We start from the raw sequence: 27,945 nt of genomic DNA, 5'->3' as shown, positions 1-27,945 counted from the left end.
GATGAGATGGTTGGATGGCTTCACCGACTCAATGGACATGAGTTTGAGTAAACTCCGGGAGTTGGTGAGGGACAGGGAGGCCTGGCGCTGCAGTCCATGGAGTCGCAAAGAGTTGGACACAACTGACCGACTGAACTGAGGAGCGCGCACGCATAATAGGTATCATTCCTTAGAAACACTGTGACTTCGGTCGAACAGTCTACACCAAAGTAGAGTCTCAAGGACTAAGTTTTAAAATTCTACTAACGATTTGGGATAAAGTATTCAAAAAGTGTTGGTACATGTAACTGAACAGAATTAGCACAGCGCCTGCGCAGAGCGGCGGGGGCGGGGAGAGCGGCTGGGGCGGGGAGAGCGCCCGCTTGCGCAGCGCAGGGATTGAACAGCGCATGCGCGGTGTGACTTGCGGGCGGCGAGCAGCGTCGCGTGGGACCTCCTCGCGCCGGGCTTGTTTCTTGGTAGCTACCCGGCGCCGGCGCCGAAGAGAATGATGGATTTTGAGAATCTTTTCTCCAAACCCCCAAACCCGGCTCTTGGCAAGAAGTCCACCACGAATTCTGACCAAAGGTGACCGCTACTCTTCATGCTTTTAACGCAGGGACTGCAGCCGGGTTCCGCCTCAGTTGCTCAGGAGTCCGCGGGGCGGCGCCGTGAGGTCCGGCGTCCAGAGGTCGTTCGGGGGCTGGAGTTAGAAGCCGGGGTTGGGTCCCGGTTCGTAGACCGCCGCGGCCGGAGGCCCGGGGAGCGGCGGGGTTCAGGCGGCGAGCGGGGTGCGGGCGGGGGAGGTTCAGTATGCTCCGTTTTCTCCGCGCCCAGGTCCCTCTGGCTGGGAGGGAGCCCGCCTGCGGCCCCCGTAGCATTTGCCTTCCAGACCGTCAGCTCAAGGAGGACAGAGGACATTTGTGGTTCTCACTACACGTGCTGGGCGCTCTTCGGTAGAAAAGATGAGTCGTGAAGGATAAACAGCGAGTAGTCTGCCTTTAGTCTCCCGATGTACATTGAAAAAGCTTAAAGACCATAATAAAGCAGCGAACTACATTGCGGTGCATTATTTCCTTTATGTTTAAAGAGGTACTGAGACTGCCGTGGAGAAAGTGAAAGCTGGATAGTGGGTAAGGGAGGATGGGATGGTAGGGAAGATGTAGATCTTTTAAAGAAGGTAGTTAAGGAACGTTTACTAGTAATATTGACGAGGAATATTTGAGTAGGGGCTCGAAGGAAGCGAGAGAGGTTGATTATCTAGTGGGAAGAATATTCCGCTGTGATGGGAGCAAAGTGGCCAGAAAGACAGCTGCAGTGGAGAGGAAGAATGATGGGACTGGAAGAGAAGAACCTGAGAGGTATTGGAATGGGGTGTGGAAGGGAAGGGGCAGATTGTGTAGGGACTTGCAGTTACCATAATAAGGACTTTGGCTTTTACCTTGAGTGAGGTGAGGGGTAAGTATTGGAGGGTTTTTAGCTGAGACTTAACACATTAGCAGGACCATCTGGTGGTTGAGAGTACTGTAGTGGCCGCTAGTAGTTAGGGTTAGTAGCAAGAAGTGGTCAAGTCTGGGGCTTCTGTGGTGATCCAGTGGTTAGGAGTCTGCCTTGTAATGTCTGGGAAACTGGTTCAATCCCTGGTCAGGGAAGATCCCACATGCCCCAGAGCAACTGTGTGCACCACAGTTACTGAAGCCTTTGTGTCCTGCAGCAAGAGAAGTCACTGCAGTGAGATCCCAGAGCTCCAAAACTGAAGTATATGCTGTAGCAAGGAAGACCCAGCAAAGCCAAAAATAATTAAAAATAAATACAATTTTTTTAAAGAGCGTGTTCAGTCCAACTCTTTGAAACCCCGTGGACTGTAGCCCGCCAGGCTGCGCTGTCCATGGAACTTTCCAGGCAAGAATACTGGAGTGGGTTGCCATTTCCTCTTCCAGGATCTTCCTTGACCCAGGGATTGAACCTGGTGTCTCCTGCATTTGTCAGATGAATTCTTTACTACTGAGCAATTGGGGCGAAGCTCAATAAAAAGCACATGGCTAGATTTTTTTTAAAAGGTGATCAGGTAAGGCTGTATTTTGAAAACTGGATGGGGAATATGAGAGAGGAGTTAAGGTCGACTTCAAGGTTTTTGGTTTGTGTCATTAGGTTAGAGTTGCTGTTTAAGATTGTAGGGTGATTGGATCAAGAGTTCAATTTTGGATATAAGATTTTGTCTAGTTTGGGGCTTTCTTGGTGGCTCACATGGTAAAAAATCTGCCTGCAATGCAGGAGACCTGTGTTCAGTCCCTGGGTCGGGAAGATCCGCTGGAGAAGAGAATGGCTACCCACTCTGGTATTTTTGCCTGGAGAACCCCATAGACAGAGAAGCCTGGCGAGCTACAGTCTCTGGGGTCGCAAAGAGCCGGGCCTGACTGACTAACACTGTTACTGCTAGTAAATATTTTAATTGCCTTTTTTTTTTTCTTTCTTTTGGCCAAGTGACATTCGAGATCTTAATTCCGGGCCAGGGATGGAACCCTTGCCCCCCACAGAGGCAGTGTGAAGTCTTAACCACTGGACTGCCAGCAAAGTCCCTAGTAGGTACTTTGAATAGGAAGTTGGCTCTGCCTGCCTGAACCCAAATCTCAGTTCTGCTCTGCTAGATTTCTGACATGTTTTGTAAACATTCTGTGTTCATTTTCTCATCTGTAAAATGGGCTTTTTAACAATAGCATGTACGTGGAGGGCTGTTGTGGAGTGTCTAATGTGCATGGAGCAGCACCTGGCACAGAGTAGGCGTAAAGCACGTCAGACGCTACTGTTACTGTTGCTGTTGTCATTATTGTTCTGCCTAAGGAGAGTGTGCTTCCTATATAAGACAGTTCATGACTGGAAACTAGACCAGTGCTAGTCCACAGTATTTGGTTTATTGGCTCTTGTAACAGTGGCCTTGGTCCCTCTTCTGATGGATGTGACGGAAGCTCTGACGCAGGACAGATGAGTGTAGTAACTGTTGGGTTGGATGAAACTAACGTCCCAGCTCCTGCCGTAACTCTGAAAGAAGTGCAGAATCACTGTTCACAGTCCTGTGCTGGCGGCACTTTCCACGTGCAGCATGTTCTGAAATTGTCTAGTCCTTGCCCTTGTCTGGCGTGTAACTCAGATCTTAAGCTTTTATCACGTAATCACTACTTGTCTTCAGCCCCCTGTGTCTGTGTGTGTGAGTCGCTGAGTCGTGTCTGATTCCTTGCAACCACTAGTCTCCTCTGTCCATGGAGTTCTCCAGGCAAGAATACTGGAATGGGTTGCCATTCCCTTCTCCACCCTGTGTCTACAGCATCTACCATTATTTAGGTTTAGCTGTATATTTTACTGGCCTCTTTGTTTCTTATAGTTCCCATTTTCATCTTTTTTAGGTTTGTTTTTAGTTTTGTTGGAATATCCTCTAGTAGTCATCTGAGACAGTCTCTGCTTGTTCAACTTCTCAGTTCTAGTGACCTTGAGAACAACTTTTCTTTCTTTTTTTAAAAAATATATTCTTAGCCGCGCCATGCAGCATATGCGATCATAGTTCCCCAGCCAGGGATCGAACTGCATTGAAAGCAGAGTCTTAACCACCAGACCGCTGGGGAATTCCCAACAACATTCCTTTTTGATCTTCCCACTTGAATGTAAGTTTGGCTCTCTTCTGACCTCAGAAGGCACCCTGAATTCTACCTGAAATATTTTTCTCCCTGACATTCCTCTTTGTTTTCAATTCTTACCTATCTTTTAGGTTCAGAAAACCTTTGGTCCCCATATCTTAGGTTTAAAATGTTCCTCATATATACACCAGTTCTTATCACCCCATACCGAAATTTCTTTCTTTCTTTCTCCCAAGTAGATAGAAAGTTCTCAGAAAGTGCAAACAAGGTCTTTTTCATTGTTATATCCCAGGATTTAAGACCCAGAGCCTGGTATATGGTGGATTCTCAGTATTTGTTGAACGAATAGATGATTTATATAGCTTCTAATAGTTGACTATTAAGGTTATGTAGAGACATTACTTTGCCAACAAAGGTCCATCTAGTCAAGGCTATGGTTTTTCCACTGGTCATGTATGGATGTGAGAGTTGGACTGTGAAGAAGGCTGAGCGCCGAAGAATTGATGCTTTTAAACTGTGGTGTTGGAGAAGACTCTTGAGAGTCCCTTGGACTGCAAGGAGATCCAACCAGTCCATTCTGAAGGAGATCAGCCCTGGGATTTCTTTGGAAGGAATGATGCTAAAGCTGAAACTCCAGTACTTTGGCCACCTCATGCGAAGAGTTGACATTGGAAAAGACTCTGATGCTGGGAGGGATTGGGGGCAGGAGGAGAAGGGGACGACAGAGGATGAGATGGCTGGACGGCATCACTGACTCAGTGGACGTGAGTCTGAGTGAACTCCGGGAGTTGGTGCTGGACAGGGAGGCCTGGCGTGCTGGGATTCATGGGGTCGCAAAGAGTCGGACACGACTGAGCGACTGAACTGAACTGAAGGTTATGTAATTTAAAGTTTCAGCTTTGCAGTTTACTCATAAATGTATGTTGACATTTACTGCTTATCATAATTCTGTACATTTCCCTGAAATATTTGGAGTAGAATCTGATTTTGGAATTTCTTTGAGGGCAAGTTGAAGGTAAACCAAAGCAGTGGATATTAATGCTATGGTATGAACCCTTTTCAGGTTGAAAACCCTTTTGTGTTATTTGATATTTTTGCTACAGAATCGGTGGTGAAATAGATGATACAGAAGTTGAAGAAACACAAGAAGAGAAAATAAAATGGAAAGTAAAACTGGAATGTGAGCAAATGCCCAAAAAAGTAAGATTAAGTTGGTGTATTGAAAAAAACAGACAGGAAAGGGTGTGAGAAATTAATTAGAGATTCTGTTTGTCTCACTTTAGGCAGCATTTGAGACCAGGTTACTAATATCAAAGGAAACCTGTTTATGCCTTTTAAAAATTAATTAAGAACTTTGTTGTCATTTAACATGAACTGATTATCTCTATGAAGTGGTTGTAAACAATTTCAAAAACTTCTTTCTTTTCAAATTAAAGTTTTGATTTGCTACCTTAGCTAGCCTTAGTGACTAACAGCTTAAAGACTGTACTAGTTTGCTAGGACTGCCATCACAAAGTACCACATACTGAGTGGTGAATTAAACAACAGAAATTTATTGTCTTGTGGTTCTTGAGGCTGGAAGTCCAAGAGCAAGCTGTTAGGAGGGTTGGTTCCTTCATAAGGCTGTGAGGAAGAGTCGGTTCCATGCCTCTCCCCTAGCTTCTGGTTGGCTTGCTGGTGGTCTTTGATCCCCCTTGGCTTGGCTTCCAGAAGCATCATCTTGATTTTTACCTTCATGCTCCAAAAGGCATTCTCCCTGTGTGAATAGGTCTGTGTCTAAGTTCCCCCTTTTATAAAGACACTAGACATACTGGATTAAAGCCCATCCTAATGACCTCATCTTAACTGTGGTATGATCTTAAATGTGATATGTAATTATACATATAATGACCCTATTTCCAAATGTGGTCATGTTCTAAGGTACTGGGGGGTTATGCTAAGTCACTTCAGTCGTGTCTGACTCTGTGTGACCCCATAGACGGCAGCCCACCAGGCTCCCCCGTCCCTGGGATTCTCCAGGCAAGAACACTGGAGTGGGTTTGCCATTTCCTTCTCCAATGCATGAAAGTGAAAAGTGAAAGTGAAGTCGCTCAGTCATGTCTGACTCTTAGCGACCCCCTGGACTGCAGCCTGCCAGGATCCTCTGTCCATGGGATTTTCCAGGCAAGAGTACTGGAGTGGGGTGCCATTGCCTTCTCCGACTTGGGGTTAGGACTTCAATTTGGGGAGGACACAGCCAACCCACAGCAAAGCCAATATCTGCTTCTGTCTTGCTTTTTCTCTTTTGGAACCTTTGTTGTGAACTTTAACACACTACAAAAGAATGAGTTCAAATTGGCAGTGAGATCTGCAAGACACACATGGCCTTTAATATGATACTGTTATACTCAGCTTTATAAAAGGATACAGGGCAGAAAGTACAGCATCTTCATCTCAGAAGGCCTCTCAGCTACCCAAGTACATAACTTCTTTTGCCCTTTGGGGCATATATGGCTGCTGTAGACGAGAGCCCTAGTTAAAACTGAGAAATGATAGCTTGAATTTCCCAGACATTTTTAATACTTAAAAAAATTTTTTTAACTTCCTTGGTGGTGCTGTGGATAAGAATGCACCCACCAAGGCAGAGGATACAGGTTCGATCCCTCCTCAAGGAAGATTCCATATGCTGCAGAGCACCTAAGGTTGTGCTCCACAACTGTTGAGCCTGTGCTGTAGAGCCTGGGCGCTGCAGCTGCTGAGCCCATGGGCCACAACTGCCGGGGCCCCTGCTCCACAACAGAAGCCACTGCACTGAGAAGCCTGAAACTAGAGAAAGGCCCGTGCAGCAGCAAAGACACAGCACAGCAAAACAAAACAGACACTAACTTGTGCACCACTGCTACTGCACCCACGCTCGGAGCCCACAAGCCTCGCGTCTAGCACCTGTGCTCTGACGAGAGGAGCCCCTGAGATGAGACGCGCGTGCGCTGCAGATAACCCCCCCTCGCTGCTAGGGAAAGCCTGAGCACAGTGGTGAAGACCCAGCACAGCCAAAATAAGTAAATAATATTACTTTAAAAAATTGTAATATTAATCGCATAAGCCCCAGTCCTTTGTGCCCACTTAAAGTTCCCCAGTACATATATAACCCCATACAGGATACAGGCAGATACAACCTTCTGTGGTTATCTTAAGGAGGTTCTCAGAAACAATACTGTGAGAATGTAGACACCTAGGTTACTTGTCAGTAGGCTTACTTCAGGCCAGGCTCTTTCCTTACAAGTGTATAAAACATAAGTGTATCACAGCTAATTAAAAAGTGAACTCAAGTAGACACTGTGCAGCTCTCCTTTTCTCAGTCGTGTTCCTTTTTCTCCTTCCAGAGGTGACTACTATCCCAACTTGTGCACGAATCACTTGCTTGTTCTTTGCAGTTTTCCTACTAATGCTGTCCTCCTTAAGAGTGCTGTTTTCTCGTGGCTGTTTTTGCACTTGATAGAATAGTGTTGTATGTGTCCTTTTGTTTCCTTTCTCTTAACGTTATATTTTTAAGACTCATAGTATGCATAATGTATACTTATAGAATATGCATAGTGCACACAAGTGGTGTATTCTTATTTGTTCATTTTCTCAACCGCATAGCATTCCATTATTTGAGTATACTAGGTGCTGGCATTGGTAGACATTTGGCCTCACTTCCAGCTTTGAAGGTTGTGATTAGTGCTACATCTCAGTTGTATCCTGCCGCACATCTCCTCTGCAGTTACCTTGGAGTAGAACCACCGGGTCTTAGCGGATAAGCATCTTTCCCTTTACCATGATGCCAAGCTGTATTCCAGAGTCATTCTACTGATTTTTATTCCCAAAGGCGGTATAATGAGACTCTGTATTTCTACACAGATATCTCCACACTTTCTTAAATTTTGCCATCTGGTGAGATACCTTCATTGTCATTTAGTTTGCATTTTATTGATTACTTTTAAGATGGAGCATCTTTTCATATTTGTCCAATTTAGATTTCCCTTTTTTGTGTGCCAGTTTTAAGTCTTTTTACCTTTTTTCTTTTTTCTTTATTCTGGATATAGGGGATTTTTTTCCCCCGTGTGGATTTATGTCTTGCAGCTATCAGCTCATTTTGTAGCTTTTTTCCCAATAGCAATTTTTGATAAAAGGTTAATGATTTTAATGTATTCAAGTTTATTAATATTTTTTTCATAGTTAATGCTTTATGTGGCACATAAAGAGTTAAGGACTATTATGCTGCTGGACGGAGAAGACGATGGCACCCAACTCCAGTACTCTTGCCTGGAAAACCCCATGGACAGAGGAGCTTGGAAGGCTGCAGTTCATGGGGTCTCCAAGAGTCGGACACGACTGAGTGATTTCACTTTCACTTTTCACTTTCATGCATTGGAGAAGGAAATGGCAACCCACTCCAGTATTCTTGCCTGGAGAATCCCAGGGACGGGGGAGCCTGGTGGGCTGCCATCTATGGGGTCACACAGAGTTGGACACAACTGAAGCGACTTAGCAGCAGCAGAGGGGACAAATTTTGGGTTACTTTTTTTTCCATTATCCTACCTAGTTGTTCCAACACCATTCATTGGGGGAAAAGGCTGTTCTTTTCCCCCATAATCTTCAGTGTCACTGTTGTCAAAAATCAAGTGTTTGGAAAAAAAGTGTTTGTGTTCTGATGGATCTGTTTCTAGAGTCCCTGTTCTCATCCACTGATTTATGTATCTACCCCTCCCCTCAAGACCACATTGTATTAATTAGTACAATTTAATTATAATGAGTTTGGATATCAAGCAAGTAAGTCATCTCACGTTTTTCTTCTTTAACTGTCTTGGCTATTCTCAGCCCTTCGTATTTCCATATAAATTTTAGAAATAGTTTGTCAAGTTCCACAGAAAACCCTGCTGGGACTTTAACTTGGGAATGTATTGAAACTGTAGATCATTTGGGAGAGAATTGACATCTTTAGAATATTAGATTGTCCAGTCTTTAGGTTCTCTTTTAATTGTCTTAGCAGTGTTTTGTAATTTTGTTTGTAGATACCTTACTTACCTTTTGTTAGATTTAATGCTGGGTGTCTGGTGAGGCTTTTGTGAATTACATCTTTTTTTTTTTTAAGCACTATTTGTAACTTATTTTCATTTAGCTGGCATGTTCTGTTATATAGGAATGCATGGGATAAAGCTTTTGAGTTCTTGTAAACGTTTCTGAAAATACTGACTTTATCCTCACAGCTGATAGGTATTTTGGCTGAAGTAGACTTCAGCTTGAGGGTATTTGCCCCATTTTCTGCTGCTGTCCGTGTCGCTAGTGTGAGTCTTGCCAGTCTGGTTCTAGTCGCTTTGCAACCATCCTGTTCTGGGAGCTTTTAGATTCTTCTCTTTATTCTCAGTATTATTAGAGACTATGAATCTTCTCATTCATTGTGCTTAAGTATTTGGTGAGACTATTCATACCCTTCATGCACAAGGAATTTGTTTTATTTTTATTCTTTGTCTTTTATCTTTATATTCTGAGAAACTTACTCTTTCTGTTTATCTTCATTTCATGAGTCATAATTTAATGATTCAAGAGTTCTCTCTTGTTCTGCTGTCTTGTTACAACTTTCTTTTTTTGTTGTTGTTACAACTTTCTAGCATTAAAAAAAAAAAACCCATCTTGATACCTTTGTGTATTTGTTTAAAATTTTTGTGTTCTTTTCTTTTTCTTGATTGTTTTTCTTCTCGGTCAGGTTTTCTCTTTTTCCTGCTTTTTTGTTTTATTCTCTAGATCTTTTTCGCTTTGTTCTCAGGTTTCTCATCGCAGAGGCTTCTGTTGCAGAGCGTGGCTTCTAGAACACAGGCTCAGCAGTTGTGGCTCCGGGCCTAGTTGCTCTGTAGCATGTAGGATCTTCCCGGATCAGGGATTCATCCTGTGTCTTCTGCATTGTCTTTACCACCGAGCCACCAGCGAAGCCCTGCTTTTGTTTTTCTTTGCTGCTGGGTCACTTCAGTCGTGTCGGCCTCTGTGCGACCCCGTAAATGGCAGCCCACCAGGCTCCCCCGTCCCTGGGATTCTCCAGGCAAGAACACTGGAGTGGGTTGCCATTTCCTTCTCCAGTGCCTGAAAGTGAAAAGTGAAAGTGAAATCACTCAGTTGTGTCCGACTCTTGGAGACCCCATGAACTGCAGCCTTCCAGGCTCCTCTGTCCATGGGATTTTCCAAGCAAGAGTACTGGAGTGGGGTGCCATCGCCTTCTCCATCCAGCAGCATAATAGTTCTTAACTCTTTATGTGCCATGTATCCCCTTTGGCAGTCTGGCAAAGCTCTTGGACCCTTTCTCAGAATAATGTTTTTAAGTGAATAAAATAAAATATGTTGGGTTATAATGGAAGTTGATTTTATTGAAACACAGTTATCATAATATTAAGAAATGAGGTAAGAGTAATTTCTTACACAATTATTTAGTGTATCAACAAAGATACACAATTATTTAGTATATCTTTGTTGATACACTAAATAATTAGATCCAACAGTAGGTCTCATTACTATGTTTTAGGTCTAAATATTATGTTGACAAAGTGATGACCATAAAACATAATATACTTTGAGATCTGCAGTAAGTATAATGTGTAAAAGTCCCTGTGATTTCTGTTCGTGACAGTTGCAGCTACTGCTGGTACTACTGTGGTTTGCAGCCAGTGTTCAAAACAGAAGAAAATGCTAAAATGTCAATTTAGAGGTTGATGAAAGTTAACATGTGATTTTTATTCTCATCCAAGTCCATTGAATTCTATCATTCTGTCCATAGACCCTTGGCCAGGGGCAGGCGGGAGGAGGGTGTGCATCTCTGGACAGCAGGTTACGAACCCGTGATACAGAATAGAGAATGGAGTGTTTTTCTGGTGGAAGTTGTTCCCATATGTCAGAATGTAAAGGATTTCATTCTGGGGTCTTAGTACTCGTACAAGAAGACTTGGCCTTTATCAGACATTTTAATAAATTTCTTTAGAGAATAACCCTCATTTTTGCATGGGGTAAATTTTTGTTTGATTATATTCTGGGTTGAGAGGGGGTGGTCAGAGATAATTTGTTACAATAGCTTTGTTTTTGGTTTTTTTATATAGCATTTTAATTCATTCTCGTTTATAGCCCTGTTTCTCACACTGCAGCCTACGCCCAACCTCCAAATTATAGCTTGCTTTATGTTTGTCAAAAATTTGCCAGGAATTTGTTGAACCCTTCTTAATTCCTTCCTGACAAATTGTACTTCATTTCCCCCGCTCCCTATGCACACACTCTTTTGAGACTATTAATTTCTACATTTCTGTACTTTTATTTCTGTGGAATTTCAGGAGGCCATACTAGTTCTGTAAAGCATTCTGAATCAAGCACAAGAAAATCTTTCACTTAAAAGAGGAGATAAATACTTCAGACTTTCTTATGAAAGGGGGATAAGTTGTAATATTGTATTCTTATAGTTTCTAAGTTATATAGAGAACAACAGACATCAGAGCAATGAGTTTATAGCAGCTGCATGAGGACATATTTAAGCAATCATTGTGTTAATATCTTGTATATCTCAGTGCCCTCTGAAAAGAATGTCAATTAGAAATGCTTCTCTAACGTATGGGCTTCCCTGGTGGTTCGGATGGTAGAGAACCTGCCTGTGAATGCCAGAGATATATAAGAAATGTTGGTTCAATCCCTGGGTCAAGAAGACCCCCGAAGGAGGGCTTGGCAACCCACTCCAGTGTTCTTGCCTGGAGAATCCCACGGTCAGAGGAGCACATTGGGCTACAGTCCAGGGGGTGGCAAAGTCGAACACGACTGAGCGACAACACTTTCACTCTCTCTAATGTCTAATAAAGCATCATAGCTGATGATCATCCTGGTTTTATAATGTTACCAAGTCATCTCATCTCTTCATTTAATACAAGTAAGTCACTTTTGTTACTGCTTGTAGTGAAAAGGGTCAGCTTCAGGATTGCAGGCCTGTGGGTCGTGTGGGGTGGGGGTGAGGTGGGGGGACATGTGATATCACTCATCTGGATCCTTGTAATGTTTTGATTCAGGTGCACTGAATAGAATCCCATGGTTGTGCTTAAACTTCATGTGCACTGTTGCACTTAAATGATTTTTTTGGTTCTCCCTATGCCTGCTAAATAATGTGAAAGGCTGAAACGAAAGTAAACGTAGTTATCCTCACAGCCCCACCCATCAACAGAAATTTGGATTAAAGATGTACTGAGCATGGCCCTGCCCATCAGAACAAGACCCAGATTCCCCCCCAGTCAGTCTCTCCCATCAGGAAGCTCCCACAAGCCTCTTGTCCTCCATCAGAGGGCAGACAGAAATGAAAACCACAGTCACAGAAAACTAACCAAACAGATCACATGGACTACATCCTTGTCTAACTCAGTGAAACTATAAGCCATGCCGTGTGGGGCCACCCAAGATGGATGGGTCACAGTGGAGAGTTCTGACAAAACATGGTCCACTGGAGAAGGGACTGGCATGCCACTTCAGTATTCTTGCCTTGAGAACCCCATGAACAGTATGAAAAGGCAAAAACACTGAAAGAGGAACTCCCCAAGTCGGTAGGTGCCCAATATGCTACTGGAGATGAGTGGAGAAATAACTCCAGAAAGAATGAAGAGACGGAGCCAAAGCAAAAACAATGTCCAGTTGTGGATGTGACTGGTGAGAGAAGTAAAGTCTGATGCTTTAAAGAACAATATTGCATAGGAACCTGGAATGTTAGGTCCATGAATCAAAGTAAATTGGAAGTGGTCACATAGGAAATGGCAAGAGTGAATATCAACATTTTAGGAATTGGTGAATTTATTTCAGATGATCATTATAACTAGTACTGTGGGCAAGAATCCCTTAGAAGAAATGGAGTAGCCCTCATAGTCGACAGAAGAGTCCAAAACGCAGTTCAGTACGGTGGCTTAGTCATGTCTGACTCTGTGTGATCCCGTGGGCTGCAGCACACCAGGCTGCCCTGTCCATCACCAGCCCCTGGACTTTACTCAAATTCATGCCCCTTGAGTCGGTGATGCCATCCAACCATCTCATCCTCTGTCATCCCCTTCTCCTGCCTTCAATCTTTCCCAGTATCAGGGTCTTTTCAGATGAGTCAGCCCTTCCCATAAGGTGGCCAAAGTATTGGAGTTTCAGCTTCAACCTCAGTCCTTCCAATGAATTTTCAGGATTGATTTCCTTTAGGATGGACTAGTTGGATCTCCTTGCAGTCTCTAAAGAGTCTTCTCCAACTCCACAGTTCAAAAGTGTTAATTTTTCAGCACTCAGCTTTTTTTCTAGTCCAACTCTCACATCCATACATGACTACTGGAAAAACCATAGCTTTGACTAGATGGACCTTCATTGGCAGAGTAATGTCTCTGCTTTTTAATATGCTGTCTAGGTTTATCGTAACTTTTCTTCCAAGGAGTGTCTTTTAATTTCATGGCTGCAGTCACCATCTGCAGTGATTTTGAAGCCCCCCAAAATAAAGTCAGTCACTGTTTCCACTGTTTCCCCATCTGTTTGCTATGAAGTGATGGGACTGGATGCCGTGATCTTAGTTTTCTGAATGCTGAGTTTTAAACCAACTTTTTCACTCTCTTTGACTTTCATCAAGAGATTCTTTAGTTCTTCACTTTCTGCCATAAAGGTGGTGTCTGCATATCTGAGGTTATTGATATTTCTCCTGGCAATCTTGATTCCAGCTTGTGCTTCCTCCATCCCAGTGTTTCTCATGATGTACTCTGCATATAAGTTAAATAAGCAGGGTGACAGTATACAGCCTTGATGTACTCCTTTTCCTATTTGGAACCAGTCTGTTGTTCCATGTCTAGTTCTAACTGTTGCTTCCTGACCTGCATACATATTTCTCAAGAGGCAGGTCAGGTGGTCTGATATTCCCATCTCTTTCAGAATTTTCCACAGTTTACTGTGATAAACTTAAAATCTCAAAAACAACAGAATGATATCTGTTAGTTTCCAAGGCAAACCATTCAGTATCACAGTAATCCAAGTCTATGCCCCAACCACTAATGCCAAAGAAGCTGAAGTTGAATGGCTCTATGAAGACCTACAAGACCTTCTAGAACTAACACCCAAAAAGATGGCCTTTCATCACAGGGGACTGGAATGCAAAAGTAGGAAGTCAAGACATACCTGGAGTAACAGGCAGGTTTGGCCTTGGAGTACAAAATGAAGCAGGGCAAAGGCTAACAGAGACTTGCTAAGACAATGCACTGGTCATGGCAAAAACCCTCTTCCAACAACACAAGAGACAGCTCTACATATGGATATCACCACATGGTCAATACTGAAATCAGATTGATTATATTCTTTGCAGCCAAAGATGGAGACGCTCTATACAGTCAGCAAAAACAAAACCGGGAGCTGACTGTGGCTCAGATCATGAACTCCTTGCCAAATTCAGACTTTAATTGAAGAAAGTAAGGAAAACCACTAGACCATTCAGGTATGACCTAAATCAAAACCCTTATGATTACACAGTGGAAGTGAGGAATAGATTTAAGGGACTAGATCTGATAGAGTGCCTGATGAACTATGGATGGAGGTTTGTGACAAGTATAGGAGGCTGTGATCAAGACCATCTCCAAGTAGAAGAAATGCAAAAGGAAAATGGTTGCCTGGACCTTAAAAATAGCTGACAAAAAAAGAAAAGTAAAAGGCAAAGCAGAAAAGGAGAGATATACCCATCTGAATGCAGAGTTCCAAAGAATAGCAAAGAGAGATAAGAGCCTTCATCAATGATCAGTGCAAAGAGATAGAGGGAATCAATGGAATGGGAAAGACTAGAGATCTCTTCAAGAAAATTAGAGATATCAAGGGAACATTTCATGTAAAGATGGGCACAATAAAGGACAGAAATGGTATGGACCTAACAGAAGCAGAAGATATTAAGAAGAGGTGGCAAGAATACACAGAGAAACTATACAAAAAAGATCTTCATGACCCGGATAATCACGATGGTGTGATCACTCACCTAGAACCAGGCATCCTGGAATGTGAAGTCAAGTGGGCCTTAGGAAGCATCACTATGAACAAAGCTAGTGGAGGTGATGGAATTCCAGTTGAGCTATTTCAAATCCTAAAAGATAATGCTGTGAAAGTGTTGCCCTCAATATGCCAGCAAATTTGGAAAACTCAGCAGTGGCCACAGGACTGGAAAAGGTAAATTTTCTTTCCAATCCCAAAGAAAGGCAATGCCAAAGAATATTCAAACTACCAAGCAATTGTACTCATCTCACACTCTAGCAAAGTAATGCTCAAAATTCTCCAAGCCAGGCTTCAACAGTACGTGAACTGTGAATTTCCAGATGTTCAAGCTGGCTTGAGAAAAGGCAGGGGAATCAGAGATCAAATTGCCAACATCCATTGGAGCATAGAAAATGCAGGAGAATTTCAGAAAAACATCTATTTCTGCTTTATTTACTATGCCACAGCCTTTGACTGTGTGGATCACAATAAACTGTGGAAAATTCTTAAAGAGATGGGAATACCAGAGCACTTGACCCATCTCCTGAGAAAAGTGTGTGCAGGTCAAGAAGCAACAGAACCGGACATGAAACAATGGACTGGTTCCAAATCGGGAAATGAGTATGTCAAGGCTGTATATCGTCACCCTGCTTGTTTAACTTATATGCAGACTAGTATGTCATTCGAAATGCTGAGCCGGGTGAAACACAAGCTGGAATCAAGTTTCCTGGGAGAAATACCAATAACCTCAGATATGCAGATGACACCACCCTTATGGCAGAAAGAGAAGAGGAACTAAAGAAGCCTCCTGGTGAAAGTGAAAAAACTGGCTTAAAACTCAGCATTCAGAAAACAAAGATCGTGGCATCCAGTCCCATCACTTCATGGCAAATAAACGGGGAAACAATGGAAACAGTGAGAGACTTTATTTTCTTGGGCTCTAAAATCAGTGCAGATGTTGACTGCAGCCATGAAATTAAGACACCTGCTCCTTTTAAGAAAAGTTACGACAAACCTAGACAGCATATTAAAAAGCAGAGTCATTACTTTGCCAACAAAGTTCCGTTTAGTCAAAGCTATGGGCTTTCCAATAATCATGTATGGATGTGAGTGTTAGACCATAAAGAAAGCTGAACGCTGAAGAATTGACGCTTTTATACTGTGGTGTTGGAGAAGACTTGAGAGTCCCTTGTGCTGCAAGATCCAAGCAGTCCATCCTACAGGAAATCAGTCCTGAATATTCATTGGAAGGACTGATCCTGAAGGTGAAAGTCCAGTACTCTGGCCACTTGATGCAGAGCTGACTCATTGAAAAACATGGTGATGCTGGGCAGGATTGAAGACAGAAGGAGAAGGGGACCACAGAGGATGAGATGCTTGGATGACATCGCCGATTCGATGGACATGAGTTTAAGCAAGCTCCCGGAGTTGGTGATGGACAGGAAAGCCTGGCCTGCTGCAGTCGTTGGTGTTGCAAAGAGTCAGACACGACTGAGCGACTGAACTAGACAAGTGGGCCTTTTACACATAAACCATTTAATTGAAATGTATCGTCTGTACCAGTTGTAATAATAAATCTTGATTAACCCTGGTGTCTCCAAGTATAGACACCCATAACCCATACTTGGGAATGTTTCTGCACCAAGTGCTGGAAGGTGTCTGCTGCTTGGACTGCTTGGCAGTTTCTTGTCATCATTGCTGCTACATCCCAGCCAGCAATGCTTCGAGTTAAAGGGAGGAAGTAGACTTTGGTAGCTGGTGAGGTGGATTTCCAGTTGGGCCATTTTAGTTTACTTGCTCTCGATGACAAGTTAGTGAATTAAACCATGTGAAAGGATGGTCCATGCAAAGGGAGAAATAAAATGTGGACTATATTACTGTAGTTCTTTTATAGCAAATAATTCAGTTGTGGGGCTTTAGTCTTTCAATCTAGTAAAGTACACACAGTGAACAGATTGAGTCTTCCCTCAAAGCATCTTTTAAGTATGGATGCATGTGTTTTTGTTTTTTAATTCCGGAAAATTTCATATACATACAAGTGGAAAGAACAGCATATGAAACCCTTGTGTTCTCATCAGTCAACTTCCAACAATGATCAGTTCACAGCCAGTCTTTATTTCTCCTTCATGACCAGATTGTTTCAAATCATGCTAGGTTTTTAAATTTGAAAATTTAATTTTTACTTAGTTTAGGCACTCTAGAAGCTCTACATCTCCGAAGAATTTGCAACATAGGAAATCAAGAAGTAAGGACTATGATGCATATACTGATGATGACATCTGCAATCAGGAGCCAGAGGATAATTTCGCTAAGGAGCTTCAGCAGTACATACAAGCTAAAGAGATGGCAAGTGTTACTCAGTCCTTACTGTGTCCTGAAGAATCTGTGAAGAAAGAGACAGCAAAGGGGACCAAGAAAGGTAAGAGTCAAGTTGTTAGATCATTTAAAGTTACCTGGAGGAGTAGTCACCATTGTCCATGGATGGAGTTGGGGGTGGGGTCTGCATTTTATCTCATGATAAGATCAGATTTTCTTGGATCTTGACATCAAATGTGAGCTGGCCACTTGGTGTACAAATGCTCAGTTTGCAGGAGGAGTGGAGAGTGCAGCAGAGTTTTCAAAGGATGGCTACTTTGGGACTCCCCTGGTGGTCCAGTAGCTAAGACTCTGAACTCCCAATACAGGGTGCCCAGGTTCGATCCCTGGTCAGGGAACTAGATCCTATATGCGGCATCTAAAACTCCTGTGTACACAGCTAAGGCCTAGTAAGGCCATATAAATAAATAAATAAATAAATAAATTTAAAGGACATGACAACTTTGCAAGGGAGAATGCTAAATCCCTGGCTTCAGTGTATGTGAAGGACAGGAAATACCTTTTCTGGTTGCTTTCCTTTGAAGAAGAATAGACTGGGATAATAGTGTATGAGACTAAACTCAGGAATATATTCCTTTTTATAAATATTTGTTTGGCTGCATCAAGTGTTAGTTGCTTCGTGGCATGTGGGATCTTAGTTCCATGACCAAGGGTCAAACCCGTGTTCCCCACATTGCAAGGCAGGCTGTTAACCATTGGACCACCAGGGGAGTCCCCCAGGAATATATTCTTTTAGATTACTAAGATTAAGCCATAGATATGACAATAAGGGACAATTGTAAGTAAAATTCTTAATCCTCTCATTTTTTTCCCTGTTGAAACGTTTTTCTATTTAAAATGGATCTGTAGATCAACTTAATCTATATAAAATGTTTTCAGTGAATAATCTGACAGCCATATTTGAGATCCTTTGAAGCTTTTACTATTGCAGTGCTATAGCAATTCCTAATGAGATCCATCGTACTTTGAACACTTAAAAAGAATCTGGGCTGGTGTCTGGCAAGAATGATTTCGTTAATTATCTTGCTTTTTTCCTGGCAGTGCCTTATATATTTTCACAAGGAATGAATTTGGGATCCAGAGTATATTAATCCCAGAGCTGCTGGAAAGACAGGTCCACATCATCCCAGTTTTTGCTTTTTGAATAGTGGAGAACTTTTCTTGCATTATTAAAGAATATCCCTCTTAAGAGTAAACTGCTGTTATTGTTTTATATTGTCTTTAAGTTAAATTTTGTTGTTGTTGTTGTTTTTAGCTATTAAGCAAAAAAATATAAACCTTAAAGCTGTTCACAAGAATGGTAAAAAGAAGAAAATGAAGCGAAAGTGTCCTGGCCCAGGAGACAAAGGAAATGCTTCCCTGAGGAGCAGTGGCTCACAGGACCAGGTATGAGAATCCACATGTGTTGGAAGGCACTGCATCTCACACTTCAGTGGGGCCTCCTTTACCCTCAGCGGGCTCCCCACATGCTTCCTTCTCACCGTTAGGCTCCCTTCCTCACGCTCAAACCTTAGTGTCGTACCTGCTGCCCCTGAATACATACGCACAAGCCCCCTGATTTCTGAGTGCTGTGCTGTCGATGACTGTGGAAAAACAGATGTGGGAAGCAAGGAAAAGAGAAGACAGCCATATGTGCATGTGTGCTCAGTCACGTCCAGCTCTTTGCAACCCCATGGACTGTAGCCCGCCAGGCTCCTCTGTCCATGGGGTTTCCCAGGCAGAAATACTGGAGTGGGTGCCATTTCCTCCTCCAGGGGATCTTCCCGACCCAGGGATTGAACCCACATCTCTGTGTCTCCTACACTGACAGGTGGATTCTTTACCACCACGCCACTTGGGAAGCCCAAGCCACTGGACTGCCAGGAAAGTCCCTAGATAGCTGTGAGGGCATGCCAGCGGCCATTGGTCTATTGGTTTTTGACTCCCTCTGAAAATTAAAAATCAATATTTTTGAGACACCCCCTTCCAGACACCAGACCCCCCACCCCCTCTGGTATTTTGATTTTGCTTTCTAGAAGTTCTTCTTCCTTGGTCTGCAGATGTAATCACAGTAGAGCAGTAAGTGACTCTTTTGGACTCTACTTTTCTGAGGGCTTCTGAGCTGGATGGCAGCCATTTGTTAGGCTTGGTTTAGGAGACAAGAATTAGGGCTTGGTAAAATATTAGAAACACCAAATATTATAGACTGAAATGTATTTACATAAAATTTATTTTTACAAAAGACGAATATGAAGCCATAGGGTTTAGGTAACTGTCTATAGTCACCCAGGGCCAGGCAGGGCTGCACTCAGGCAGTGTTCCCTTTCCTTTGGTTTAGATTGACTCAGGTGATTATTCCACCATAACTGACAGCTCTTCTACATGAGAAACAAATTGTAAACATATTTGTCAGAATTCAATCACATGATCAAATAAAACCGAGAGTTAAAACTGGCATACTTGTTAGGCACATAATTTTGATAGTGCTGAGTGGAGTTTTGACATTATTACAGAGCAGCTCACATAAGTGTGCAGTCAGCTCCCTTCTTTGTACCTGTGGAATTCCTAAGACCGTATGTGGGAATACCATATGTAGATGCTGTAAGTTGTACCACAAGTTAACACGCTGAAAGTGATTTATGTTTCTAAAGACCTGTAATAAAATTCCCCTTTCATTTTTGTATGAAAGTCCCCTTTTGTTTTCATACCTTTATCACCATCTTTGAGGGTCTGTTTCTAATTATGTTTATTAATTTGAGCTCATCAGTATACTCAGCTCACACCTAGTGGGCCTGTCATTGAAATGAAAGGTTACACTGCTTTTGGTTGCTTTACTTTTTTTTTTTTTTTTTTTGATGGTTTATAATTCATATTTATAGTAATTTATTATGCTTTTAAGTAGCATGACCTTTAATTGTTTTTTGTTTGTTTGTTTTTTTACTTTACAATATTGTATTGGTTTTGCCATACATCAACATGCATCTGCCACGAGTGTACACGTGTTCCCCATCCTGAGCCCCCCTCCCACCTCCTTCCCCATCGCATCCCTCTGGGTCATCCCAGTGCACCAACCCCAAGCTTCCTGTATCTAACCTGGACTGGTGATTGATTTCTTATATGGTATTATACATGTTTTAGTGCCATTCTCCCAAATCATCCCCCCCTCCCTCTCCCACAGAGTCCAAAAGACTGTCCTATACATCTGTGTCTCTTTTGCTGTCTCACATACAGGGTTGTCATTACCATCTTTCTAAATTCCATATATATGCGTTAGTATACTGTATTGGTGTTTTTCTTTCTGGCTTCACTCTGTATAATAGGCTCCAGTTTCATCCACCTCATTAGAACTGACTCAAATGTATTCTTTTTAATGGCTGAGTAATACTCCATTGTGTCCCTAGTGTTCTAAAGAGCCTTGTTCTTAGACTTCACTGTTTATCACAATGAGTGGAACTTACCTTTTAAAAATTTTTTAATTTTTTAAGTGAGGTCAAGTACAATAAAATCTCAGATGGTGCAATAAGAAAGAATTGGTAGGTAAAGAATCCACCTACCAATTCAGGAGCTGCAGGAAACTCAGGTTCAATCCCTGGGGTTGGGAAGATCCCCTGGAGGAAGAAATGGCAGCCCACTCCAGGATTCTTGCCTGAAGAATTCCATGGACAGAGAAGCCTGACGGGCTTCAGTCTATGGGGTCGCAAAGAGCCAGACAGTTAGCATACAGTGAAGATACAATAAAAATTCAGATTGAACAAACACTAATGTTCAGTGATGGAATGATACTGAAACTGACAGTCATTCATTTGTTTCAAATGATATACAAAAATCCAAGTCTTACCTGAAGGGCAATTCAGAAGAGTTACTTTTTAATGTTTTAAAAGGTAGTTTAAGATAACTTTGTACAATGGAATCAAATGTTTAATCTCTTATTTTTCACATTGAGTTTTTTGATTTTGTTTTCATAGAATGGGAAATCTAAAGAGCAGCAGCAGCCTGTGAGAATGAGTCAGGGGTTCATCAACCAACATACGGTGCAACGCCAGGGAAAGCAAATTTGTAAATACTTTCTTGAAAGGAAGTGTATTAAGGTATAGTGTAAGCAAAAATACATTAAGATGTAAGGTATAGCAAAAATGTTCTAAAACCAGTTTCTGTTAGACACTCCAAAAGCATACCTGTATAATTTTAGAACTGTTTTCTTTCTGGAAAGGTTTCAAGTAGAAAATTTTACTGAAATATTGTTTTGTATTTAAGAAAGTAGTAATGTAATTCCACAGTGATAAGAGAACAGACTCTGTATGATTTTAATACCATTAGACCATGAAATTCGTGTACCTTGTTTTATGTCTCTGAAAATAGATAATTTTTTTTAAATGCTTTGTGTTAAAAATGTTAAGGACTTGACAAATTGCAAGCCAATATGTGTAATACAATGCAGTTATAATAGCTCTTTAAAAATCAGACTATACTGCTTCTACCTAAGACTTTGTTTTCTTCTGGAATCATTTGCTTATCCAGAATTAAGTAGGAATTGTAATGGCTTAACTGTGAGAAATAATGGCTTTTCCTTGTTTCTTCCTTTGGCCCAGGGAGACCAATGTAAATTTGATCATGATGCAGAGATAGAGAAGAAAAAGGAAATGTGTAAGTTTTATGTACAAGGATATTGTACCAGAGGGGAAAACTGCCTATATTTGCATAATATCCTTTATCACAAGATACAGTAACTTTACTTTTCATAAATGTTTACATGAATGTAAAATTTTGAATGAAACCAGTGTTTTAACCATGACAAAATTATATATCTAAGCTCAACTCGGTATTGAAGTGATTATATTGTTCACAGATTCCCTCCCCCACCCCCTTGCCCCAAGAAAGAATCTTTAGAAATTCCCTCAAATGTACATCCTGTCTAACTGGGTAGTGAAACAGGGTCATGAGACCTTTCATTTTAGGTCCCAGGAAAACATTCTCAGAATTTCTGCTGTGACATCCATGAATTAAATCTGTATTCATGAAATCTACTTCGTAAAAGAGGCAGGAATTGCATAGTTTGGGAGTAATTCTTTTCTGTTATACTCTGTGCTGTATAGAGATTAATTGTCCCTTAATTGAAGAGTAACCCTAACTCTTGAGTATAAATGGTCTAGACACGCTCTGAAAACATGGAACATAACATTTTAGGATAACTGCACATTTGATCACCACAAAAGTTGTTTTCCTTTAAGTCATTCAATATAAGGAATCTCAAACCCTAACTTGAGAAATTTTTCCTGGAAAGTAATATCAGAGTTGTATATATGGATCCCATTTTAAACAAGTCTAATATATGAAGGATCCAGATTTGCAAGACACATAATTTTATTGACTTTAATTCCCTCACCCCAAAAGAATGCTTTAAAAATAGTCAAATTTCTCAAAGTATTTAAAATGCACATCTCTTTTGTCTTATCAGTGAAACATACCTGTAGTTTAAGAATGATTATGAGGGAGAAATTTGTCCTGTGATAGCCAATAAACTTCATGTATATAATCATCCTAAAGTTAATTTTCTTGTAACCCAGTTAATAATTTATTGTCTTGTACTTTATTTTATTAAGAATGGATCTTTTTATTTTTAATTCATTAATTTATTTGGCTGTCCTGGATCTTAGTTGCAGCACGTGGGATCTTTAGCATGTGGGCTTTAGTTCCCTGACCAGGGATTGAACCTGGGACCCCTGCATCGGGAGTGCTGAGTCTCAGCCACTGGACCCCCAGGGAAGTCCTGTCGTCTCATATTTTACATAGAGAATTTAATGTTTCTACTAGTAGAAAAGAACTTCATATAGGAAAAATAAAGTTATTAGATTAATAATAAGTTATTTTAGCAGGATTAAAAATTTTTTCTTCCTTAACACTTGAGTTACATGAATATCCTTGCAAGTTTTACCATACAGGAGCAAAATGTTATCAGGGAGAACATTGCAAGTTTTCACATGCTCCATTGACTGATGAAACACAAGAACTGTTGGCTAAAGTAAGTACAATTTTAATTTTTGTTTTTCTTTTTTAAAGAATACGTTTGAACCTAAGGGTGGGAATTTAAAAAGACACTTATTTAAGCAGAGTGCTTCATGGGTTAGCATATGGGTTATATTAGGACTGATAATTTAACAACTTACTTCAGTATAGAAAATAATTATTCATTTGTATGTTTTTCCTTGTAGCTTAAAGGAAAATTTATACTTGTTGCTGGTATAAATTGGAATGTTCTTTAAAACTTTAGTGTATTTAGCGACCTCAGTAGCTAAGTCAGCCAATGGAAAACAAAGCAGATAGGAGAAATAGTACTCCTGATATACTCTTAGAAGGAAAGTTAAGGATCATTGATTGATAAATATTTTAGAGTTACATCAAAGCATACTCAAGTGATTATTTCAAAGTTTTCTTCAAAAGCTCTTTCAGACTGTAAGAAAAGATAGTTGAAAAATAATAGTCGTTTATGTCCTTTCGTTTCCATGTATGAGTTGGAGCTAATCTCTTCAAAATTAAATTGAAATGTGAGCGAAAAGAAAAGATTCTTTTGAAACCAAACTGTTTAATCTTGTGGCAAAAACTCCCTTGAGCATATGCAAATATTGGAAAGTCAAAGGTCCTTATTTCTGGATGCTTTTAGTTTTGAAATAGGAAGAGTTATCCTGTAATTAGAAATTATACCAAATATTTGGTTGTTTATTACCATGAAGCATATATGGAAAAAATGATGTATGTAGAATTCTATTTCCAATTCCCCTTCTAGTAAATATTATTAGGTGATTACTAGGATTAATGGTTTAGGAGTCTTTAGAAAATTACAAGAAGAAAAAAAAGAAATTACAAGAGTATGATGATGTACCTGAATTAGATAGTACATGAAAATGATTGTGAATTTTTTTCCCTCTATATTAGAGTTTGGATCCTGAAAGGAAGTCATCATGAAAATAAAATAGATGAAAAAGGTAAAATTAAAATTTAACACTTTTTTCCCCCCTCTGAAATGTCTCTAGAAATTGGCATGGGAATATATATTTTCTCAAATAGAAATCTTTTTCTCGCTCCTACCCCACTTAAAAATTATACAATATTTGATACATATAAATAGATATATATGTGGGTCTCTGTGGATCTACTTCCCAGTCTGGATTTGTCACTATCTTTTTGTATTTTTATTCTCTTGTTTTATTCTTTGTAGATTTACCAAATATGTAAGGTTAACTGAATATTATGCTTGGGTTTGGATATTATTTTAAACAGTATCATAGTCGATATTTATTGGTGACTTGCTATTCTTAGTCATCATTATGCTTCTAAGATTCATTCATGTATATGTGTGCAGCTGTCATTCATTTGTACTCTTGTATAGAATTTTTTTCTATGAGTATATTACAATTTATTTAGACATTCTACTGCTGATGGACATTGAGGTTATTTTTAATTTTTAAAATACAAACTCTTATTATAAATAAGTGTTTTACCTGTCTTTTGAGGGAAATGTGTGTGAGTTGTCCTGAGTATGAATCAGGAAATAGAATTGTTCTATCATCTTAAAACTTAAGATAATGTGTATACTTATGCCTGATTTACATTGTGGTACAGCAGAAACCAATATAACATTGTAAAGCAATTTTTTTCCAGTTAAAAAAAAAAAAACTTAGGATAATGCCAGTCTTTTCTAAAGTAGTTCTTACAGTTTTTATTCCCACCAACTGTGTAAAAGAAATTCCGTAGCTCCACCTTCAGAAATGGTATGGACCTAACAGAAGCAGAAGATATTAAGAAGAGATGGCGAGAATACACAGAAGAACTGTACGAAAAAGATCTTCACGACCCAGATAATCACTATGGTGTGATCACTCACCTAGAGCCAGACATCCTGGAATGTGAAGTCAGGTGGGCCTTAGGAAGCATCACTACAAACGAAGCTAGTGGAGGTAATAGAATTCCAGTTGAACTATTTCAAATCCTAAAAGATGATGCTGAGAAAGTGCTGCCCTCAATATGCCAGCAAATTTGGAAAACTCAGCAGTGGCCACAGGACTGGAAAGGTCAGTTTTCATTCCAATCCCAAAGAAAGGCAATGCCTAAGAATGTTCAAACTACTGCACAATTGCACTCATCTCACACTCTAGCAAAGTAATGCTCAAAATTCTCCAAGCCAGGCTTCAGCAATAGGTGAACCCGTGAACTTCAGATGTTCAAGCTGGTTTTAGAAAGCAGAAGAACCAGATATCAAATTGCCAACATCCGCTGGATCATCAAAAAAGCAAGAGTGTTCCAGAAAAACATCTATTTCTGCTTTATTGACTATGCCAAAGCCTTTGACTGTGTGGATCACAATAAACTGGAAAATTCTGAAAGAGATGGGAATACTAGACCACCTGACCTGCCTCTTGAGAAATCTGTATGCAGGTCAGGAAGCAATAGTTAGAACTGGACTTGGAACAACAGACTGGGTCCAAATAGGAAAAGTAGTATGTCAAGGCTGTGTATTGTCACTGTGCTAATTTAACTTCTATGCAGAGTACACCCTGAGAAACACTGGGCTGGAGGAAGCACAAGCTGAAATAAAGATTGCTGGAAGAAATATCAATAACCTCAGATATGCAGATGACACCACCCTTATGGCAGAAAGTAAAGAAGAACTAAAGAGCCTCTTGATGAAAGTGAAAGAGGAGAGTTAAAAAGTTGGCTTAAACCTCAACATTCAGAAAACTAAGATCATGGCATCTGGTCCCATCACTTCATAGCAAATAGATGGGGAAACAGTGGCAGACTTTGTCTTTTGGAGCTCCAAAATCACTTCAGATGGTGATTGCAACCGTGAAATTAAAAGACACTTACTCCTTGGAAGGAAAGTTATGACCAACCTAGACAGCATATTAAAAAGCAAAGACATTACTTTGCCAACAAAGGTCCATCTAGTCAAGGCTATGGTTTTTCCAGTAGTCGTGTATGGATGTGAGAGTTGGACTATAAAGAAAGCTGAGCGCCGAAGAATTGATGCTTTTGAACTGTGGTGTTGGAAGAGACTCTTGAGAGTCCCTTGGACTGCAAGGAGATCCAACCAGTCCATCCTAAAGGAGATCGGTCCTAGGTGTTCACTGGAAGGACTGATGCTGAAGCTGAAACTCCAGTACTTTGGCCACCTGATGCAGAGAGCTGACTAATTTGAAAAGACCCTGATGCTGGGAAAGATTGAGAGCAGGAGGAGACGGGGACGACAGAGGATGAGATGGTTGGATGGCATCACTGACTCAGTGGATATGAGTTTGGATGGTCGCCGGGAGTTGGTGATGGACAGGGAGGCCTGGTGTGCTGCAGTTCATGGGGTCACAAAGAGTCAGACATGACTGAGTGACTGAACTGAACTGACCTTCAGCAATGCTTTGATTGTCAGGATTTTAAATTTTTGACCAATTTATTGGATGTAGAAATGGTATCACATAGCTTTATTTTCATAAAGTTGTACATCTTTGTTTATGCTTACTAGCTTTTGAGCTTCAGCTTTAGTGAAATGCTGTTAATGTCTTGCCTGTATTTGTATATTGGACTGATTTCAGGAAAAAGAGAGTGGCTATGGGTGTAGGGAAAATGGAAGAATTAAGACTAATTGATTTTTTTTTTAAACAGGGTGTGCGGTAAAGACTTGATTTTCTTTTTTTTTTTCCCCATATGGAAAACGAGTCTCCCAGAACCATTCTACTGAAAAGACTGCTTTTCCCACTGATTTGTAATAGCCCCGTGTTGTATATTGGGTTTCTTCAAATGGAGGTGTATTTCTGGGATCTCCGTCTGCTCCTTTTGTCTGTTTCTCTGATACTCTACTGCTTTAATTACTGGAGCTTTACTGGATTTTGATATAGTTTGATAGAGAATCTGCTGTCAATGCAGGAGACACGAGACGTGGGCTTGATCGCTGGTTGGGAGGATGCCCTGGAGTAGGAAATGGCAACCTGCTCCAGTATTCTTGCCTGGAAAATTCCATTTACAGAGAAGTCTGGTGGGCTACAGTCCATGGAGTCGCAATGAGTCCAACATGATTGAGCAGCACACCACACAGTTTGATAATTTTTCTAATGTTGTTCTTCAGGAGCATCTTGACTATTTTGGAGTCTTTTACTTTGTTAGTTTAGTTTTTTTTTTTTTTTTTTTTTTCCCCAGTAGTTTTAGAGGTGGGGTGTGTGGCTAAGTTGATAATTTTTACCAACTGATATTTTTTTTTTCTTGGTCTTTTTGGCCACACTGCATGGCATGTGGGATCTTAGTTCCCCAACCAGGGATCAAACCTTTGCCCCCTGCATTGGAAGCACAGGGTCTTAACCACTGGACCACCAGGGAAATCCCCAGCTAATGTGTTTTTGCTTTTTCTTCTGTAGCTTTGTGTGGATGAAGAGTGCTTGTGTCTGTGCCTGTTGGAGACTAATTGAAGACTTGATTTGGAGTGGTTTACAAGATTCCTGATGTAGAGCGCCCCCTTGTGTCATTACAGTGAAGTGCAACTCTTCCGTGGACAGTGCAGAGGGACAGAACGTGGTGTCTAATTAGTGAAGGGTTGGTCTCCACCAAGATGGTTCCAGCCATTGAAACAGGAGGAGTGTATATGACAGAGATGCCAGCTGGTGGGCAGATGTTACGGTAGTAGGTTGCAGAGGTCTTTTCTGAGTGATTGCATGTTCTCAATAAAATAGGAAGCAAGGTTAGACTGAGTAAGGAGGGATGAAGAGGTATAGGAGTTTGAAGAGAGAAAACCATCAGGTTTCTCATAGAAGACATCCGGAGAGTAGACAGTAAATACACAGTTAACTCTTTTCATGTCATTAAATACATTCACAACATGTTGTTAATGGTTGCTCATAGCTTTGTTTTAAATTATGGTTTGATGTTTTAAAACCCATTTCCTGTTTTTGGACAAAAAAGTTGTTTCCATTTTCCTACCGTTATAAATAAAATGGAACAGTGTCTCTTGCTA

General features: G+C 40.9%; 1 protein-coding gene across 2 annotated transcripts; it reads left to right on the top strand.

Moving 5' to 3' along the window:
• Positions 1-402: 402 nt before the first annotated feature.
• ZC3H8 (zinc finger CCCH-type containing 8) lies at positions 403-27,945 on the top strand. 2 transcript variants are annotated; one of them, XM_070380066.1, is made up of 9 exons: positions 403-567; positions 4,712-4,808; positions 16,788-17,019; positions 18,232-18,362; positions 20,921-21,043; positions 21,545-21,658; positions 22,867-22,974; positions 23,886-23,935; positions 27,353-27,945. In XM_070380066.1, the coding sequence occupies exons 1-8, from the start codon at positions 488-490 to the stop codon at positions 23,913-23,915; spliced, it is 915 nt and encodes a 304-aa protein (XP_070236167.1). In that variant the 5' UTR covers positions 403-487; the 3' UTR covers positions 23,916-23,935; positions 27,353-27,945. The 2 variants fall into 2 exon arrangements, with proteins under 2 accessions (XP_070236167.1, XP_070236168.1); XM_070380067.1 differs by lacking the exon at positions 4,712-4,808 and having other exon boundaries at positions 16,793-17,019.

This window comes from Bos mutus, chromosome 11, assembly GCF_027580195.1.
Source record: "Bos mutus isolate GX-2022 chromosome 11, NWIPB_WYAK_1.1, whole genome shotgun sequence".
NCBI classification, from domain to species: Eukaryota; Metazoa; Chordata; class Mammalia; order Artiodactyla; family Bovidae; genus Bos; species Bos mutus.
The sequence above is the reverse complement of the archived record's forward strand: the minus strand, read 5'-3'. Positions and strand labels throughout refer to the sequence as shown.

What these genes read in the sequence shown, in the direction of transcription:
- ZC3H8 (XM_070380066.1), top strand. Translation starts at nt 488, where the DNA reads ATGATGGATTTTGAGAATCTTTTCTCCAAACCCCCAAACCCGGCTCTT. An exon ending in AGCAAAGGGGACCAAGAAAG is followed by an intron (nt 17,020 to 18,231) that starts GTAAGAGTCAAG and finishes TGTTGTTTTTAG; the next exon opens with CTATTAAGCAAAAAAATATA. An exon ending in GCAGTGGCTCACAGGACCAG is followed by an intron (nt 18,363 to 20,920) that starts GTATGAGAATCC and finishes TTGTTTTCATAG; the next exon opens with AATGGGAAATCTAAAGAGCA.